Source organism: Apus apus, chromosome 5 (assembly GCF_020740795.1).
Source record: "Apus apus isolate bApuApu2 chromosome 5, bApuApu2.pri.cur, whole genome shotgun sequence".
NCBI lineage: Eukaryota > Metazoa > Chordata > Aves > Apodiformes > Apodidae > Apus > Apus apus.
In genome coordinates, this window is record NC_067286.1 from 61,573,131 (window position 1) to 61,592,724 (window position 19,594).

General features: G+C 38.3%; 1 protein-coding gene across 3 annotated transcripts in view; it reads left to right on the top strand.

Annotated features, from left to right (window-relative positions):
* Positions 1-19,169, top strand: part of EXOC5 (exocyst complex component 5) — a 29,634-nt gene extending 10,465 nt beyond the window's left edge. For 2 of the 3 annotated variants that reach the window (XM_051622661.1, XM_051622663.1), the window contains 15 exons: positions 2,721-2,785; positions 3,224-3,252; positions 3,406-3,515; positions 4,481-4,525; positions 4,625-4,765; positions 5,801-5,883; positions 6,336-6,545; positions 6,814-6,849; positions 7,740-7,887; positions 10,022-10,130; positions 10,841-10,961; positions 11,674-11,760; positions 14,478-14,586; positions 15,580-15,795; positions 16,794-19,169. In XM_051622661.1, the coding sequence (XP_051478621.1) occupies positions 2,721-2,785; positions 3,224-3,252; positions 3,406-3,515; positions 4,481-4,525; positions 4,625-4,765; positions 5,801-5,883; positions 6,336-6,545; positions 6,814-6,849; positions 7,740-7,887; positions 10,022-10,130; positions 10,841-10,961; positions 11,674-11,760; positions 14,478-14,586; positions 15,580-15,795; positions 16,794-16,982 (1,698 nt within the window). In that variant the 3' untranslated portion in view covers positions 16,983-19,169. The remainder of the gene's footprint in view (positions 1-2,720; positions 2,786-3,223; positions 3,253-3,405; positions 3,516-4,480; positions 4,526-4,624; positions 4,766-5,800; positions 5,884-6,335; positions 6,546-6,813; positions 6,850-7,739; positions 7,888-10,021; positions 10,131-10,840; positions 10,962-11,673; positions 11,761-14,477; positions 14,587-15,579; positions 15,796-16,793) is intronic. The other variant, XM_051622662.1, reaches the window with a different exon arrangement.
* Positions 19,170-19,594: the final 425 nt, after the last annotated feature.

The following is a 19,594-nucleotide window of genomic DNA, read 5'->3' on the forward strand; positions in this document are numbered from 1 at the left end:
GTTATCTTACTGAAACTAATTTCAGTCAGGGTAGCTTAGTATTCTTCTGTAAAGTTTTGCCTTCTAATTAATGGTAATTAGAAGTAATGTTTATAAACGAACCTGCCAAGACATGTGCTATCACATCTTAAGGCATCTTTGAAGTAAAAGGAATTCTAAAGTATGAGATAATAACAAATACGCTTAAATGCAAACCCTTAATGCTTTGTCAGTGTCTTCTGATCTTTGAACTGATGTGGGTTATAGATTATTTTTGGAGGATGGTATGATTTTTTTTTCTACTATGCCATCCCTCCCAAGTGTGGGTTTTTCTTTGATATGTTGAGGGTGGAGTATACTGTGAAGAGGAGCCAAGGAAGGAATTACAATGCAGTTATTTCCTAGGGAATTCCTATTTTACTCAGCAGTGTCAGTTCTTAAAATCTGTTGGATTCCTTTTTTCTCTGTGCTCAAGTCGTTGCTCCCCACATTACTTTGTGGCAGCCATACTGGGCAATTTCTAACTTATAGTCTCTGTGAAGGTTTTTTTCCCTGCTGTCTTGTCCCATCCTATGCATTATGTGTCTTCATCCTCTGAATCCTTATGATTTCACTTGCCCTGCCAGCTAACCAGTCCCTCTCCTCTACTCTGAACCCCTCTCCTCTAAACCAAGAGTCTAGAATTGAGCAAATTGCTCTGGTTAAAACAACCAAGCTATCAAAAGAATATAGCAGCTCACTTGTTTATCATACAATAGCATTATCTTGTGTTCAATGTGTTTGCTATAATTCTTACATCCTCTCTTATGTTTTGTACTCACCATTATTCCATGATGTTCATAAAAATATGGTGTCAAAATTCTCTTGCTGTTGTTTGTCCTTGATTTTTTCATTTTTTTTTTCTCCAGATACGTTCTAGCCTTAAAGTTGTTTTTGACAGAATCCATATTTATTATGATTTAAGAGTTTACAGAAGCCTGATTCAATTAAAAATGAAATATGTCCGGATTTAAGCAGGAACCATGGAGAACTGATTTGTCATGGCTTCTGTTGTGCATAAAAAAGGGCCCTGAATCCAATAAAATCAAAGTTAGTTAAAAGCTGTTGTGTGAAGAGGAGACAAAGACAATGTTGCAGTTGTGGGTGTTTGTTCTTTGTCTTTTCTTTTTTGGTAACATCAGTGAATAACTGCTGTTATAAAAACTATTCTGATGCCATCAGTGTTGCTCACAATTGTTAGTTAGGTATTAAGGTTGCTGTAAGCTAATAGAAATAACTGCTGTTGCACTGGATTTATTTGAGGAGCGTAGCTGCTTTTGACTCCAGAGGCTATTGTAACCTGGCAGTCCAAACATAAGCTGCTCTTAATAAGCAGAATGGGTCTTCTTTGAGAGCCCCTATTTTTGCTGAACAACCCACCTAGAGTGATATCTGTGGTCTATATTCTTACCTGTGTGTCTTGGTCTAGTCTTGAAAAGTTTTAATCCCAAGCTGCTGCAAGTTGTGAGAGAACAGGGCTTCCTTACTTCCTTTCCTCTCACTCCAGTTCCCTGGAAAATGACTAACAGGAAGAACAGGATAAACTGCATTTTCTCTGTTGTGTCTGCTTTATAAAATGATTTGGCTTGAAAGTGGTAGCTGGAGTTTCCATTGCCCCCTTCAAGGTGCCTTCCAGTCACCAAGAGAGCATAATAAAGCCTGTAAAACCAACCCAGAGCTGTGTCCTATTTGGGCCAGTTAACGCTGTGTCCTTAAATGCATGGAACTGCAGTTGCAACCAGCTGCATCCCCAACATTTTCTAGTTGGTGTTTTCTGTAGTTCTAGTCAGCCTAGTGAAACAGTCACTGGGTGCACTTCCCATACTGATTGATCATGGAAGAATAAATGATAAAAGGTTTTGCTATCTAAGACAGAGCAGAAACCTGCACGCTCATTAATTTCTTCATTAGCTTTTGTATTTGTGCAACTATTCTTATTTTGTAGATGCATGATTAACTTATTTCATCTTGGTCTTTGCTTTGGAACTCAGAGTTTATAATTTCTAATGCAGCTTCCATTTCTCCCTCCTTGGAAGAATGTGAGGTGCCCCACCTGTGCTCTCCTTTTACCCCTTCCTCCCATCTCCATGCCAATCATTGTCATGGCTCTTTTGGATACAGCTGATTTCAGCAGTTGCAAAGAATTCCCCAGTGCTTTTCCTGGCTTGTCTGTAAGGGCTGCTATCCATTTCACTTCTGAGTTCAACAGAGATCTCTTCTGGTTGGTGTGAGTCAGTAAGACTTTTATCCTAATCCCTTGAAAAAGTATAATGTTGCAGTTCAGCCAGCTCTGTGTTCCAGGTATATGTTTTATTCCCAGATGGAAGGATGGAGATTTTCATGAGATTGCTTTAGCCACATTCTGATCTCATCAGCTCTGAGAAGTGGTTGGTCTGTGTTGTCCTGGTGCAGTGATGAGCTATTTGTCCAGGTAGCTCAGACACCTACACGAGCACAATCAGTGAGAACATGTAACATGACTTTTTATCATGTTTTCACCTATGTAATTTTATGTTAAAAGAAATACCTTAAGTATGATTAAAGTATATTCTGGAACTTTAAGTGCATGGTCTCTTCTGTGGGTATATCAACTCAACCAGCTTTAGAAGTAGGAACTACATGTATGAAAATGGGACAATGGAGGGGGAAGAAAGGAATAGCCCCCAACTTTTAATAATTCTGTCATGTTTCACTCTTAACAGATTAAAGAGGCAGCTGATATTATTCAGAAACTGCATTTGATTGCACAGGAACTGCCTTTTGACAGGTAAAATTCAATCTTAACATCTTTTAAATAACAAAATCTTTACATAGCTTTAATTTTCTGATGCTTCCTTTGTCTGCTTTTTTGGTGCTTTGCTTAGTGATTCATGTAGCTTTTAAGATGGAGCGTGTGCTTAATTCTCTCTCCTCTATTCTCAAATTTGTGTTCATACACTCATGTTGCAGGATCATCTTTCCATATGCATCCTGAACTGCTTAACAGACTTTGAATGGACTAATTTTCTGTGCTGACTTCATGCTAGATTTGAATTAGGAGCTTGTAGGTTTTTATGAATATAAACCACCTAACTTTTCTGTCATCTTTGTGTTAGATGTTTTCATTTTTAAGTAGACTGCCTGTTACTGATGATGTAGGATGCCTGTGGTTTCTCTTGTCATGTGGATTTGAATTTAATTATGGTATTTTTGTTGTTGTTAACAGGTTTTCTGAAGTAAAATCAAAGATAGCAAGTAAGTTATCTATACAGTTCAATGCATATTCCTGTATTTGAATTGTTAAAGATGATTAAAGAAGTGTGCAATGCTGTCAGTATTACAGGTTTTGTCACTGCTTGTATTACCATAACCTGATGGATTTTTGTTGTTATCCCCTTTCCTCTCCAGGTAAGTACCATGATTTAGAGTGCCAGCTAATTCAAGAGTTTACCAGTGCACAGAGGAGAGGTGAAATCTCCAGAATGAGAGAAGTAGCAGCAGTTCTGCTTCATTTTAAGGTAAAAACTGAGAATTTTAATTTAAATGCATCAATAAACCAACCCATGATACAATAAATTTTAAGTGAGCATCATTGTATGGGCACAACTACCATATCAGATAACACATATAACTTTAAAAATACTGGGATGTTCCATCTAAAATCAAAAGCAGGGAAATTAATATGTCAGATGATGAAGGTTTGGAGGCAGTGTCAGTAGTGACCATTCTAAGATAATACTAACTTGTATGTGTGTGAAATTACTTCGATGCTTGAGAAAGTGTTGGAACCTGTGGTGTATATCCATGTAGAGTGGTGATAAGTGAATCACAGAATTATTGAGGCTGGGAAGGGCCTTTGAGACCATCAAGTCCAGCCTGTGACCTAACACCACCACATCAACCAGACCATGGCACTAAGTGCCACATCCAGCCTTTCCTTGGATACATCCAGGGTCGGTCACTCTGCTACTTCCCTGGGCAGTCCATTCCAATGTCTAATCACCCTCTCCATGAAGAAGTACTTCCTAATATCCAACCTAAACCTCCCCTGGTGCAGCTTGAGGCTAGGCCCTCTTGTCCTGTCACTAGCTGCCTGGGAGAAGAGCCCGACACCCACCTGACTATAACCTCCCTTCAGGTAGTTGTAGAGAGCAATCATGTCCCCCAGGTCTCTTCCAGGCTAAACAACCACAACTCCCTCAGCCTCTCCTCATAGGACTTTCCCTCTAGTCCCTTCACCATCCTCGTTGCTCTCCTCTGGACCCACTGCAGGACCTCAATATCTTTCTTGAAGTGAGGGGTCCAGAACTGGACATAGTTACATTGTAACAAAAATGGGTTTGACAGAATCTACACATTCCATGAATCAATTTATTTTTATTTTCAATAACTTTTTCATGGGGGTCATATTTCCTTGTTTTCATTCTAAACTGAAAGCATGGAGAACCTGCTTTAACATGGAATTGTTTTGCTCCTTCCATAGGGCTACTCCCATTGCGTTGATGTGTATATAAAACAGTGTCAAGAGGTAATGCGTTTTGGTTTACGTGTATCTCTTTGGGTGTTGATGTATTTAGTCACTTAGGTTGTTGTAAACTTATTATGAAATGTTTTTCTAAAACCCTAGGGTGCATTCCTGAGGAATGATGTCTTTGAAGATGCAGCCATTCTCTGCCAGCGAGTGAATAAGCAAGTTGGAGAGGTCTTCAGCAATCCAGAGACTGTGCTAGCCAAACTCATTCAAAATATCTTTGAAGTTAAACTTCAGGTATTTCAAATTCTAAGATGTTGAAGTTCTTTTAATTAAGAAAATACCGCATCTCGTAAAAATGATTAATAAAACTTAACAATATTTGTGGTCTTGTGTAAGGATGTAGAATCGCAGCTGATTGCTCTGTAACAGTGTAACCAGATAATCAAGCCTATATCAAACAAACCTGCTTGTGCTCTGAATATAGTGCAACTGAAAATACTCAAATTCAATATATAAAAAGGGAATCAGCTTGTTCATTAGCTCGTTTACAAGCTGTCATATGCATGTTAGATTTCTTCTGTGTGCCACCTACCAAGAATAGAAGTTCTGCCTTTAACAAGTATCTTTAAACTGTTCATTGTTGGAGCTGGGTTTCGTGTGTGGGGTTGCCACTGAACAAGCAAAAATAATTTATGTCTGGAATAGTTGAAAATGTTAAGTTTTCCATCCTGCAAATACACTTAAATGTGTAAAGTCAAAACCAAAACTATTGACTGCAAAAAGCGATTTCCCTGCAGATGTTTTTCTACTTAAAAGTGTAAAGATGGAGCTTGTGTTTCAACCTAAAATTTGTGTCAGTTTTGACTTAGTATTATATGGTAAATAATATTTTTTTGTCCAAATAATCAGTGACAAGAAGGCTCTAAGCTTTTATCTGCTTTGTGTATGTATTCTGATAAGCAAATATGTAAGCATCTCCTTTGCTTACTGTCAACTGCAAAAATGCCCCTAGGCCTCTGGTGCTTTTGATTCTTAAAAAGAGGGGATTTTGTGTTTGTTGGTCAAACATATTTTTCAAAGCAATCTGTCTTTTGTCTTTGCTTCACACACTACTGCTTTGTATTATGAAATAATGTTCTTCTAAAAGATGCATTTAACTCTGTCTCCAAATAATGTAGGATCTGTACATTAGAGTTTTAAAAACAGAGAATATATTAAATACCTTAAAAAGATACACAATTTGCAGTAAATTACATATAATCTAGCAAGTAGTGAGTATGACCTGTGGTTGCTAGTTAATCTTCTAATAGATGTACCCAAATTTTACAGAGTTATGTGAAGGACCAGCTAGAAGAGCACAGGAGGTCAGATGCAGAACAGTATCTTAAGAATCTCTATGATCTATATACAAGGTATTTATATGCTGCTGCTGAAATTATTGTAGATATTCTCTTGTAATAGAGTGATTCTCAAGATGAAGGAAGAGAAGCCAAAAACGCAAACATAAAAATGGAAACATTTTAGTGGGCATTAAGCTTTGCAATGATTGCTTTCCTAAAGAAAACTTCAAATTGCCATTATTGTTCTTCATGGGAAGTATTTAGTACAGTGATCTTTGAGAGTAACTTCAAAAGTGTGCAAAAGCCAGTCCTCTGCATCTCACTGGCAACTCATTTGTTGGCAGTTATACTGTCTGTAATTACACATGAATTACCTGAAATTCTTTACTTAAATGTAAAGCTGCTAGAAGTCTTAATTTCAATCAGGATTCTGTTGTGCTAAGTGCTTTACAAACATGTAATGCTGCAATTCATACAAATTCAACCTTCTCCTCCTCTCCCTTCTTTGTTTCTTTTGCATAAAGAACTACTAGCCTGTCAAGCAAACTGATGGAATTTAACTTGGGTACTGATAAGCAGACTTTCTTGTCTAAGCTTATCAAATCCATTTTCATTTCCTACTTGGAGAATTACATTGAGGTGGAAATTGGTTATCTGAAAAGTAGGAGTGCTATGATTCTGCAGCGCTACTATGATTCCAAAAACCACCAGAAGAGGTCCATTGGCACTGGGGGGTAAGTTTCTTCTGTGAAGTTTCATACTTTTAAAATGGAAGGGAGGTGGGAAGGGGAGAAACGTGGTGTTTGCCATGTCAGATGTACAGTGATGAACTGCAGAAGTGCAAGCTTCTTAAGTGACCTACAGCTTTTTCTATTTTGTTATCACTTTACATTAACTTCAGCTAAAAAGTGTATTGTTCTTGGGACATGTGAAAGGTGTTGCATGGTATTTATACACTCCTGGGAAATGAAAAATGCCAGTTAAACCTATGTTTCAACTTAGGATCCAGATCCACAAAAGGACTGAAGCAAAATTAAGGTACCTGAAGCATGTATATGTGTGTATCTAAAAGCATACATTTTTTTTCACCTGCCCAGGTCTTGTGGTCCCCTCCCAAGACCTAGGAAGGGGAAAAGACAATAGCAATGTCAGTGAGAAAGCTCTTAATGAGCCCAGAAGATGCAATGGACTTAGAGAAAGGTAAAACAAGACTTCATTATCCTCAGGGTAGGGAAACCCTTAATAAAGGACTAGTGAGAAGTGGGAGAGGAATTAAAACTTGTGTGAAGCAGAGTGCTAAGACTAGTGCACCTTTCAAAGAGCTACTGGGTTCAGTGTGTCAGGAGTGAAAAGTGATTTGGAGACAACTGCAGCAGCAAAGTCATTAAATAAGTTAAACATGAAAATTTAATTTTCTTGGGGAAAATTAAATTGATTGTAGTGACTGACTTGATGGGTTGTTTTATGCATGGAAATGTGTCGGGGCATGCTTGGCTAAATCAGGACTGCTGAGGTAGTGGATGAGGAGGAGAAGATTTGTGGGCATGGATGATGTAGAAAGCTGTCATGAGTGTTTTGAAAGTGCAATGTGACAGTGTTGAGAGGCTAAACTTTGTCCACAGAGCATGAGTGCTACAGGATTCAATTGAAATTAAATTTCAATTTAGTAATAAGTGGGGAGTAGCTGCTCCCATGGTGTGAACATGCCATGGTAGAACTGAGTTTGACCATGGAATCAGAGGTGGTAGTTCTGCATTTACTGACAATTTTCTTTTTTAAGCTTGCAAGACTGTCTTTATGCTTGCATATCCTAAATTGTGTCTTGAGTTCTGCTTAAGTTAACAACTAAAATATCGTAAGTCATTGTTGACTTTGAGCATCAACATTTCCATCCAGTGACATCTTCTTTTGGTGTGTCTTTGTTCTAGCATTCAAGACCTCAAAGAGAGAATAAGGCAACGTACAAACTTACCACTGGGGCCAAGTATTGACACACATGGAGAAACTTTCCTGTCGCAAGAAGTGGTGGTTAACCTCTTGCAAGAAACTAAACAAGCTTTTGAAAGATGTCACAGGGTAAGTTTGCTTCCTGTGATCTCCATTAATGATATAATTTTGTGTGTGTAATTGAACCTTGAGGTTCAATTTAATTGAAGTGTGATAGGAAGAAAAGAAGGGCGTGATTAAATTAATTATCTTCTGTGTTTTTCACTGAACAATGTCATGGTGGAGACCAAAGGGTTTGCTTTTTAAATGTGAATCAGGTTGAATTATGTGGGTTTTACTGTCTGGTTTTGAGAGAAGTGATGATGGTTAAACCTACTGTCTACATTGCTTTTCTTACTAAATTAGACCTGAGAAGCCTTTAGTGTATTTTCTTTTCATGCTTTAAAAAATATAGAGAATAGTTAAACAGCTGTTTTCCTGTGTCAAGTGCCATTTCTTCTCACCAGTAAAATGCTGAGAGGTATAATCTTTTAATGTGGTTTACATTGGTAACCCTCTACTGTTCCTTAAAAGCTTTAGTAAGTGAAAAAAGTGTTTTCCTTCTGATTAAGTCACTGGTTTTACTGCCTGTCAATTACTGATTGTCTGGTACTTTACTGTAAATGAAAACCCTTGAAAATAAATTGCAAACTTAAATACTAGGGATTTTTTTATTAGCTAAACATTCTGATTACTAAATAATTGTAATGCCTCTAACATTCTAAATTAGCTTAGTGCAGAAATACTTGACATTGTAGATATTTAGGAGTTTTAATAGTTTCTATACTTAGAGGGGCCAAAGATGATAACACAAAATACAGATGAAGCACTGTTACCTGCACACACTGGGTTGACCAGACTTCCTAGTGGTGAAAGTCAGTGGCTGCAAGACAAGCAGGGAGATCATTATTTTTCTCACTGTGGGAGTTGCTAGAAACAGTTATTAAATTCATTATGTAAACAAACTTTTTTCAGTTGTGCACAACTTTATTTTTTTTCATCTTTCCTGCTAGAATGAGATTTTTTTTCTTATTTGGTCTAAAAACAATTTTACATGTCAGAGGTGGAAACCAGTGGATCCTGGCATGTATGAAGGTTTTTAGAATTACAGGTGTATAATTTCTCTATGATCATACATGCTTCTTGGGGTTTGTTTGTGGTCAGGGCAACTCACTGTGCAAAAGGGAAGTTATAGTTGTCCTTGGCCAACTAATTGTAATATTTATATCACATGGCAGTTGCATGTAGACACACTGCCCCAACTGTGACTGCTCTAAGAAAAACAAGTTGGCAATTTTGAATATAAACATATATTGAAGCATTTCAATGTTTGGAAATCTCTGTGTCAGTGTCTTGTTGGGGTTTTTGTCTTGGTTTGTTGGGGGTTTTTTTGGGAATACAGGAGAAATCTTTGGTTGTGTTGTTCCATAAATGAACTTGAATTGCAGTAGTAATTTCTTACTCCTAGCTTCATAAAGTATTCACATCATTCCTTAAAAACCCAAACTGCATTTCTTCTGTGCAAAAGCCCTGTCATGGTTTTCTTTAGAAAAGGGATTTACTGACAGTTTGCTGCCCAAAATCCCATGTTGCTTTCAGCTGATGAAGGCGCAGATGCTCTGTGTATACGTGGGCATTACTTCACCTAATAAACATTGCCATGCTCCGTTGACTCCAGCTGAACTAGGAGAAGTGTGGCTGAGGTTCAGTCTGTGTTGTTTTTTCCTGCAGTTCCGTGGCAGAGAGAAAAGAGCAGCTGCACTGGGGGAAACTGAAGGTCCCTCTAACCCTGTGTCCTGTCTGTGTGCCCAGTGGCAGAGGCTTAGTATAAAGAGAAAAAAGGCAGGGTATAGGTAGTGTCATCTTTTCTGTATACATTTTCCCACCATCCAGTGGTGTGCAGTTTAATTCCTGAGGTTACATCTGAGCAATTGTGTTTTAAGGACTATTAATTAATAGATTCTATTATTATTAATATTATTATTATGGCCTTTAGCTTTCTGTGGCATGCTAGCTTCAGCTTACTTGTTAATACTGAAAGGTTTCTTGATACTAAAGGCTATTCCTGAATATTTCTCCGTATGGATACTCTTCGTTTAGCCTAAAATTCCAATTATTCTGGAATATTTGTTGCATTTTAAGCTTATCCCCTATGCCATATCAGATAAACTTTAAACTGTATGTCAAACTGACCTTTAGGATGCTATTTTTTTTTCCTTTCAAGCTCTCTGATCCTTCTGACTTACCGAAGAATGCTTTCAGAATTTTTTCAATGCTTGTAGAGTTCTTATGTACTGAACACATCGATTATGCATTAGAAACAGGCCTTGCTGGTGAGTATCATATTTTCTGAGCATTTCAACTCATTGGCCTTTCTGTGCAGATGATCTTTGCAGGTCCTTGCTGTGCCTTATTGATTGGCCTTGGTCGGAATGTGTCGGTTAAAATGCAATTTGTTTTGTGTATTTAGGAGTCAGCATTCAATGTATTCTAAAGTGCAACTTCCATTCAGGGTATTGATGCACAGATGGAAACATGCTACTGTCTTTGAAAACATTTGTGTCACAGAAACTGGGACATCAGCACTCCCTGCCTCTTAATTTTTCTCTGTGCTGTAGCAGCAGAATATTTTTATATTAAGGTTTAGTGTCTTACATTCTAAAAGAATTCCATGCTTGTCTGTATACCTGTGCATTTTAAAGAACAACAGTAAGAAAACTGCTTGTATTTCAGAAAAGAAAATTGTCAGTGAGAACCTGTCTTTCCTACATGAAAGCACAAATTTTGGGTTCTGAAGAAATATTTGAACTGACTGTTCCATTTTACTTTTGGGAATTTTAAACCCAATATATTTCTGTGCTTATGGTTATCACCTGATACAGCTATAAGAAGTATTCTATATATGGCACCATGGTAAATTTTTGAAACTTTAAGCCTGTGATTTAAGCATTCACGGAAAAATTCTGCATATTTAAAAAAATCACCATGCTAATTATAAGAACTGCATGTCATTAGATCCCTAATGAAACCTTCTTTGCTTTAGGCATTCCTTCTTCTGATTCAAAGAATGCAAATCTTTATTTCTTGGATGTTGTTCATCAGGCCAATACTATTTTCCATTTATTTGACAAGCAGTTCAATGATCATCTGATGCCATTGATCAGGTACCTTATTTTGATTAGCATTTCCTTTCTGAATGGTCACTTTTGGTGCAGAAAGTGTTCTGGTTTTGTTTTTTTTTTTTAAAAAAATATTTTTCATTTCTGTTAAGAGGAGTTTAATCTTGGAGTGGTTCAGCTTGGTGTTGTGGGAAGGCAAAATCATAGAATGGGTTGGGTTGGGTGAGACCCTAAAGATCATCTAGTTCCAACCCCCCTGCCATGGGCTGGGACACCTCCCACCAGCCCAGGCTGCTCCAAGCCCCATCCAACCTGCCCTTCAACACTGCCAGGGATGGGGCAGCCACAGCTTCCCTGAGCAACCTGAGCCAGGGTCTCACAACCCTCACACTAAAGAATTTCTTACTAATGTCTAACCTAAATCTCCAATTTTAATCTATTACCCCTCACTACAAGCCCTGGACCAGGTTGCCCAGAGAAGCTGTGGCTGCCCCATCCCTGGAAGTGTTTGAGGCCAGATTGGATGAGGCTTGGAGCAACCTGGTCTAGTGGGAGGTGTCCCTGCCCATGGCAGGGGGGTTGGAACTAGATGATCTTGAAGGTCCTTTCCAACCCAAACCATTCCAGGATCTAAACTAGCCCTTTGAGACGGTGGGAAATCTTCACAAAATCTTGTTGTAAATAGTGGAGCCAGCAGACAAATTTCTTTTGATACTTTAACACTCAGTCACATGCTCAACCTTTTATACTTCTGCAGTTCTTCTCCTAAATTGTCTGAATGCCTTCAGAAGAAAAAGGACATCATAGAACAAATGGAAGTGAAGCTAGATATGGGCATTGACAGGCAAGTAGAGATTTAAACTTTCTGCTACTCATCAATTCTTGTAAAACTCCTTTGTGATGTACATTAGCTTTTCTTCGACAGAGGAATTATTTCTGAACCCAAAATTGGTATTTTGTATTTTTCTTAACCATAAATATGCATTATTGTACATAGGAAATTTAGATTTTGTTTGTTAGTGTTGTACTTTCCACAGCAGGTTTCTGAGCTATAAGTAGTTTTGTATGAATATTAAAGGGTTTTGGTTATGTTGAGAGAGTGCAATAATTCAGTTTTGCCTTATTGTCTCAAACTACTTTTTTCTACTTTAGAGGAAGGGAGGCATGATGATTGAAATAGGTTAGAGACTTACAGGATTTCCATGAGGAGCAGTTTGACAAAAATAGGTTAGGTTGATTTGCTTGAGTCTGTGCAGTGCTATGGATTAAACCCAGTCACAGGAGTCTGTAGACCTGGCATGATGTTGATTCTGACATTGACTCTCTTTGAGGTTATGAGTGACTCATTTAATCTTTTTTTTTTTTTCCATTTCTGCAAATAAAAATGAGAGCTATAAAAATTGTAATTTAAAATCATAGCTGTTTTGCAGCAGAGGAAAAGAAGAAAATAACAAGCTGAATATTAGGAAATTGAGCTGTTGTATGATGGTCTACTTTGGTCTGGGAAGCACATAGATTTTTCATATTTCAAGGTGGCATGAGTCAACCTAGAGCATGTTACCTAAGCTCTCTGTGCCTGACTTCTCTCTGTAGTAAAAGAAAGAAGTCATCTGGTGGGTAATGAGGGCTACTCTGTATGTTATTATTGAGGGTTTTGTTAGGATCAAGCCATACTGGAGAGGGATGAGAACAGCACTGTGTAGGAAAAACAGGCATTATGTTTGTGTCCTACTGGGTGCTATCTGCAGAGAGATGGGGGAGAGATTTGATGTGTTATTTGCACCTATATTTCTTGTAGGTGGAAAAGGAAAGGTGGAGCTAGAGGGTGTGTGAGTGGCAATTGAGATTTTGGCTGCTTCTGCTGGAAGTGACCTTAGAAGCTTAAGCACAAAGTGTGAAATATTTGAACCAGTGAGGCTATAAGCTTGGGTCAAGACAGGCATAGGCTGGTCATCAGCATGATAATAGTTTGTAACTGTTTGTGTAAATTACTTCATCTCTTAAAAGTGATAGTAAGACTTAGGAGAGCAAGTCCCTGTTGGAAAATGATACGTTCAAAGGTTTGTGGATGGAGTCTTAGAAAGAAAAAAAAAAGTGCTTTGGTACATACAAAAGAGAGATTATTTTTCAGATGAATATTCAGATGAATATTACATGTCAAATGTTTGTGTGCCTGCTTACATGCTACTTTGTGTCACCACATGTGCTGTTGAGAATTGATTCTCTTGTTAAAGGAATGATCTAGTTTAAAGAATAAAAGCAAATTTCTAAATGTTGATGGTTTCAAAGTTGTCCAATCTGAAAAAGCTGCAATAACAGCTTTTTGAATGGCATTCATAGCAATTGTCTGCCTCTGTAAAAGTGATCTGTTAGCCAGGCAAAATTAGTTCAATTGGTTTTCTTTGCATATGTATTCTGTGTAAGCAGTGTTTCGTGAGAATGGAAATGGAGGAGAATGCAAGATATAGTTTCTTTAAATTTCTCTTGGCATGTAGGTTGTTGAATGAAGTAAACCTGAAATGCAGGTCTGACCTCTACGCATAAAAAAAGTTTCTTCCCATTTTGGAAATACATATTCTTTTCCCCTACACTCCAACTTGAATCCTTCGAGGCCTGTAATGGCCTTGGCTGTGTTTTCTTCATGAAGGGGGTGAAGAACAGGGAGGGAGAAAGAAAAAAAGAGAGGCAGAGGTTCTTGGCAAAGGTGGGCACTGAGAGGTGGGCAGCCTCTCTTGGCTGCTTTGCTGTTTGACCTTTGGTTTGTATTGAAAGTAAACCAAAGTCTTGACCTTAGATAATGGGTCTGAAAAGACAAATCCTGTGAGGAAGAAAGAAATGACACTGTAAAACTGTTAGATTTCTGAGAACAAAAGAAATACCAGGCTCTGGCAAAGGAAGTTGTTTTTCTTTTTTCATTATTTTGTGGTTGTTGTTTTTTCCCCTCTTCATTTTCTAAGTGTTTTCTCATGCTTGCTTCTGAGTAATATGCAGTGTGATCTAATTCTACTAAACTCTTTGGAATGCTTCCTTCATCTTATTCCCAGTGCATTGAAGAATGCTGTCCAGTTTCTCTGAAGAGCTGGATTTGAATGGATTACCTTACAATTAATGTGTCCCTTTTAAAAACAGCTGGCCAGCATGCTGTGTGCTCTGCTCCAAAGCACTGAATTTGGAGGAGAGAGTTTTTAAGGTTGTCAGGGTTGTGGTTTTTAGGGTTTTTATTGGCTGAGTCTCCTTATTCTAGCTGCTTAAGTAAAATGGAGCTTATCTTCTCCAGAAAATTGCATTGCAACTTCAGAAGAGTGCTTGTGTGTGTGTGTGCATGTCTGTTAAAGGAAGTATTTCCTTTCTCATGTCCTGGCATCACTTGCTTCTTACACTGAAAGCAAACATTTGTTATGTGTTCTGTAGATTACTCAAATGTTTGGGAGTGGAGTTTTTTTTCCTCATGACTTTATGCTGCTGACTTTTGCATAGAATCATATTGGTACTTGTAAATGTAAAAATCAAGGAAAATAACATTTTCCTTTCAAAACCCGATGTATGTTTGTGACTTTAAAGGACACTGAATTGTATGATTGGACAGATGAAGCATATCTTGGCTGCAGAGCAAAAGAAGACAGATTTTAAACCAGAAGATGAAAACAATGTTTTGATTCAATATACTAATGTAAGTATAATCAGTTCCAGCTCCTCAGTATAGCCTCAAATGCTCGTGAGTGTTACCAGGTACAAGATGTCCCTTACCAAGCATGCATTAGACAACGTGTGCATTTGATTAATTAATTGCACTAAGCACTTTCAAACTCTGTTGTGGACTATTTTCTCAAGCTGAAAAGGAACACAAGCAGTTTTATACCTAGTGTCAGACTCAGAACTGTAGGTGCTGGAGGAAGTGTCACATGCTTTCCTCTCCCAGGAGTCCCAGATTTGGAACGAGGTTTTTACCTGATAATTAGCTTTAAGATATCAGTTTCATAAAATCAGTTATTAGGTACTCTAGTTGCTGGGTGCTTTTTCTCCTTAGAATGGCAAGAGCATGACAAAGCATCATGGGTATGGCAAGAGCATTCTTCACTGCAGAACCAGTGAATCTGTCTGGATCTCCCTGCTGAGGAGCTGCAGTGCTGGGTTACACTAGGCTCTGGTTAGGAGACAATGCAGAGAAGAGGAGAGAACAAAGCAGAGTTCATGGGAAGAAGTGAGAGCATTGCCTGAAGGCCTGCAGCCAGAGGGGAATGGGAGAAGTGGAGCAGTAGGATGTAGACTGGGGAGGAGGAAGATACCTGCATGACTGTTAATCTGGGTTTATAGTTGCAGATGACAGGAGATTTTTTAATCACTTCCCCCTCCTCCCCCCCCCCTTGGTTGGTCATTGTTTGAATTAAAAGCCCAAATTAAACTGTTCTATTCTGAACTGATATGAACTATAACGTAATTGAATATTGTCTTGCATCCATTTTTCTACCTACATTTTTGCTTTTTTTTTCTGGCAAATAAAAAACTGTTGGAAAATTATTAATTGGAAAATGACTGATTTTCAATGATGTGTTGTGGGAGGTTTAAAGACTTAGTGACTGATGTTCACCCGATGATGTGGAACTCACTTTGAGATTTCTAAAAGGTTGCCTAATTTATTTCTTTATTTGTTTGTTTTATTTAGGCTTGTGTTAAAGTCTGTGGCTATGTTAGGAAGCAGGTAGAAAAGATTAGAAACTCTATGGATGGTAAGAATGTGGACACAGTTTTGATGGAGCTTGGAGTTCGTTTTCACCGACTTATTTATGAGCACCTACAGCAATATTCCTACAGTTGCATGGGAGGCATGTTAGCTATTTGCGACGTGGCTGAATATAGGAAGTGTGCCAAAGATTTCAAGGTAAGCATGTACAGGTTGGTGATGTGCAGCCATGTTCAAAATTAGCAGTAGGACTACTTTAATCAGACTTTCATGGTAAGAAAGAGCCCTGGAACAGGCTGCCCAGAGAGGTTGTGGAGTCTCCTTCACTGGAGACATTCAAAACCCACCTGGACCACGTTCCTGTGTGATGTGCTCTGGGTGATCCTGCTCTGGCAGGGGGGTTGGACTAGATGATCTTTCGAGATCCTTTCCAACCCCTAAGATTCTGTGATTCTGTAATAGTTTTGTTTCTATTTGAATATTAGCATTTCATAACAAAGCCCTTTTTACGTGGGCTTGTAGGAAGGGGACCAGGGGGAATGGATTAAAACTGGAGGAGGGGAGACTTAGATAAGATATGAGGAAGAAAGTCTTTGCTGTGAGGGGGATGAGACACTGGCTCAGGTGTCCCAGGGAAGTTGTGGCTGCCCCCTCCATGGAAGTGTTCAAGGGCAGGCTGGATGGAGCTTGGAGCATCCTGGTTCAGTGGAACATGTCCCTGCCCAGGCAGAGGGGCTGGGACCATTCTATAATTCTATGATTTCATATACTGATGTTATATATTCTGTTGCTGTACCAGCAGTCCTTTATAATGTCCTCAAGAGCAATTTCCTGATACCATTTTATTTCTTGCAGTCTCTGTGTTTATTCAAGTATTGAGTTTGCATTATGTGTTTTATGTAATAACTTTGTGTGTGTGCATATCTCCCTGCAGATGTGTATTGTATATTTATCATAGAATCACAGAATGGTTTGGGTTGGAAGGGACCTTAAATGTCATCTATTCCCAACCCCCCTGCATGGGCAGGGACACCTCCCACTAGACCAGGCTGCTCAGAGCCCCATCTCATGTGTATTTAGGCACACATGAGGAGAGAATGATCGGTATAAATCCTCTGTAGGGAGGTGTTTTGAGAATCTAGGTGGATGTTGTGTTCAAGCAACTCCTAATTCCTCTTTTTTTCTCTTAACCACAGATTGCACTGGTGTTACAGCTCTTTGATACTTTGCATGCACTTTGCAATCTTCTGGTTGTAGCCCCCGATAATTTAAAGCAAGTTTGCTCAGGAGAACAACTTGCTAATCTGGACAAGAACATCCTTCACTCCTTTGTTCAGCTACGTGTTGATTATAGGTCTGCTCGTCTTGCTCGTCACTTCAGCTGAGAGCGTGGAAGGAAATGTTGTACCTTTGAGGAGGCCTCAGTTGTTAGAAAACACAGGGAATGATTTCTTACCAAACCAGGGTTGTAACTTTTGTGGGATAATGATGGTTCAGAAGAAAGCAGCAGCCATATTTAAACATGACTATGTGGAAGGTGAGCAGGTAAAAATCTGAATGGTATTTCCTGTAAGGTAAAGTTCTCCTGTTGAATGATATTGCAAATCTACTTGCTACTGATTTTTTTTTTTTTTTTCAAATTAGAAACATGTTGGTGTATGAAGCAAGTGGTGCATTGGAAGTATTTTAGTCTTCAATATTGAATTATCAGATACCATTTGTTAGACTTGAAGTACAGAGCATAGCGTAGGTAATGCATTACATAGACCAGTGTAAAAACATTCTTCATCAATTTTAATGACTTAGACTTCAGCACAGCTAATCATAATCAAATTATCTTTGATTGGTGTTTCTAAGTAATTTCTTTCATTTAAAACGTTATCCTACTCAGTGTAATTTCTTGCTCTAATTAATTAGCTTGGAATTTTTTTGAGACGTAGGAGTAAGAACAACACTATCCCAGAAGGATGTAATTTACTCATTATGTAGCATTCTAAACGGAACTTAAGTGAGGAAAAAAGTTTTGGGAGTTTTTTTGGTTCTTTGCCTTTGGTTTTTTGTGCACCTACTATTTGAGGGCCCATCAGATTTTGCCAGCATTGTATAATCTGACATTCTTGTCTCTGTCTGATACTGACACACTGAATTTTATATATATGCTCCTAAATGCAGCTGCTTTGTCTAAGGCATCCTTACTACAAGGTGGAGGTGCCCATTGCTGGGTTAATGTATGAGAACTTTCTCCTTGTTTTGTATGTAAATAAATTTAGATTATAACACAGTGAAAGGATAAAATAAAGCCCAGTTGTTCGAAAGTGGACAGTGGCTCTAGCAACAACCTAGATTTGAAAATTCCTGTGCTGAAGATAGTTGATCCTCAGTGCCTGAGCAATATAAGATATTGAAGTGTGTGAAAGCTTCTCTTCTGCTAATCATAATTTTAATATGGGAGACAGGTGTCTGTTTTGCTCCAGCATTTATTCAAGGTGTTTCTGAGATGGACCCATAGTGTGCATATGGTGAATTGAAGCAACAGTGATGTTTGAAACATCTGGGGTAGCTTTTCCGCAAGCAACTGAAAATTGTTGTATATAGACCTTTGTTCAGAACAAGCTCTTGTGGAAAACAGATTGGAACTGCTGTGGTTTGTGTCTTCAATCTGACTTTCATCATCCCTGAGCAACTCACCTGTAACACTTTCTCTCTACTGTGGGCTCAGCGTATGTTACGGAAACTTCTTTCTCTCCCATCTTCAGAGCAGCATTTCTATAACTTTACTTTAGGGCTCAGTCCAATAAAATTATTTTCCTCTTTTGTTAATGACTTCCCAAGTGTAGTCAATCTTGAGAGACTTCTGTGGAACTTCTCTTGGTTAGATGAGGTTCTTCTGCTTCATTTTGTATTTGGCAGAGGATTCTATCAGTAAACAAAGAGGATGCCAGACTGTCTCAAAGCATTCAGGAGGACTGGCTGCTTTGTTGAGCTGTGTAGCTCTATTCCTTGGCCATGGCAAAGCCACAAAGAATGTTGGACACTGGAGGAGGCACATGCTTATGTTGCTGCCATTTATTATTTTTTTTCCAAAGCTCTGATGTGACTTCAGATGATACCTCTGTTACCTCTGTAACTGAAAGCCAACGATTTTAATGCTGTGGTTTTATTAACCAATACAAAACCTTTCTACAAAACAGTGTCAATTTGTAAACACTTCAGAACAGTGAACACCATCTTCAGGCTGCAGATCACAGAAGTGCTTCGGAATTTGTTATATGATTGTTTGAATTATTTTAAGGTTGTATGAAATGCATTTACCATATTTCTTGCTGTGTTTTCCATGCACATGCTCAGTGCAATATTTTCATGATGCCTGTTAACAGGAGGCAGCAAAAAAGTAGGTGAATACTCAAACTTAGGTATGTAAACTCGTCCTCAATAAAAATAATTCCCTCCAGACACTTTTTTTCATTTCATTGCCATGTTCTTCAAATATCTTTATACTCAATTGTATAAGTCCTTCTATTTAAAAAAAAAAAAAGGAAAAGGAATAAAAGTAATTTTACTGACCAAATGGATCACTGGTGTGACATTTCCCTTTCCCCTTCCTTCAGAAAACCTCCTGTGCACACATGGAAAGAGTTTCTTTCTCTAGAGAAGACTACATTTTCAGTAAGGTTACTCTGCAACACAAGTTGGGTTGGGTTGGGGTGGGGCAGGGAACTATAATTTTCACATATTTTTTAAGTTTAGAGCTCTTATAGCATGTAATTTGGGAAAATATTTCTAGTGGCTTCTGAATACAATCAGGTACTATCGAAAATACAAATATGCCTTTTAATGCTCATGTAATGAGTTAAAGTATTGCCTTTCTAACATTCACCCCTAGAACCTAGGCATTTAACAGGCTGGCAGCCAAATGAATGCTTGAGAGGAGGTGTATATGTGTGTGTAATTATGTTGTCTACAGCTGGTGAAAATGGCTTTGCAGTAAGCTTGTAGG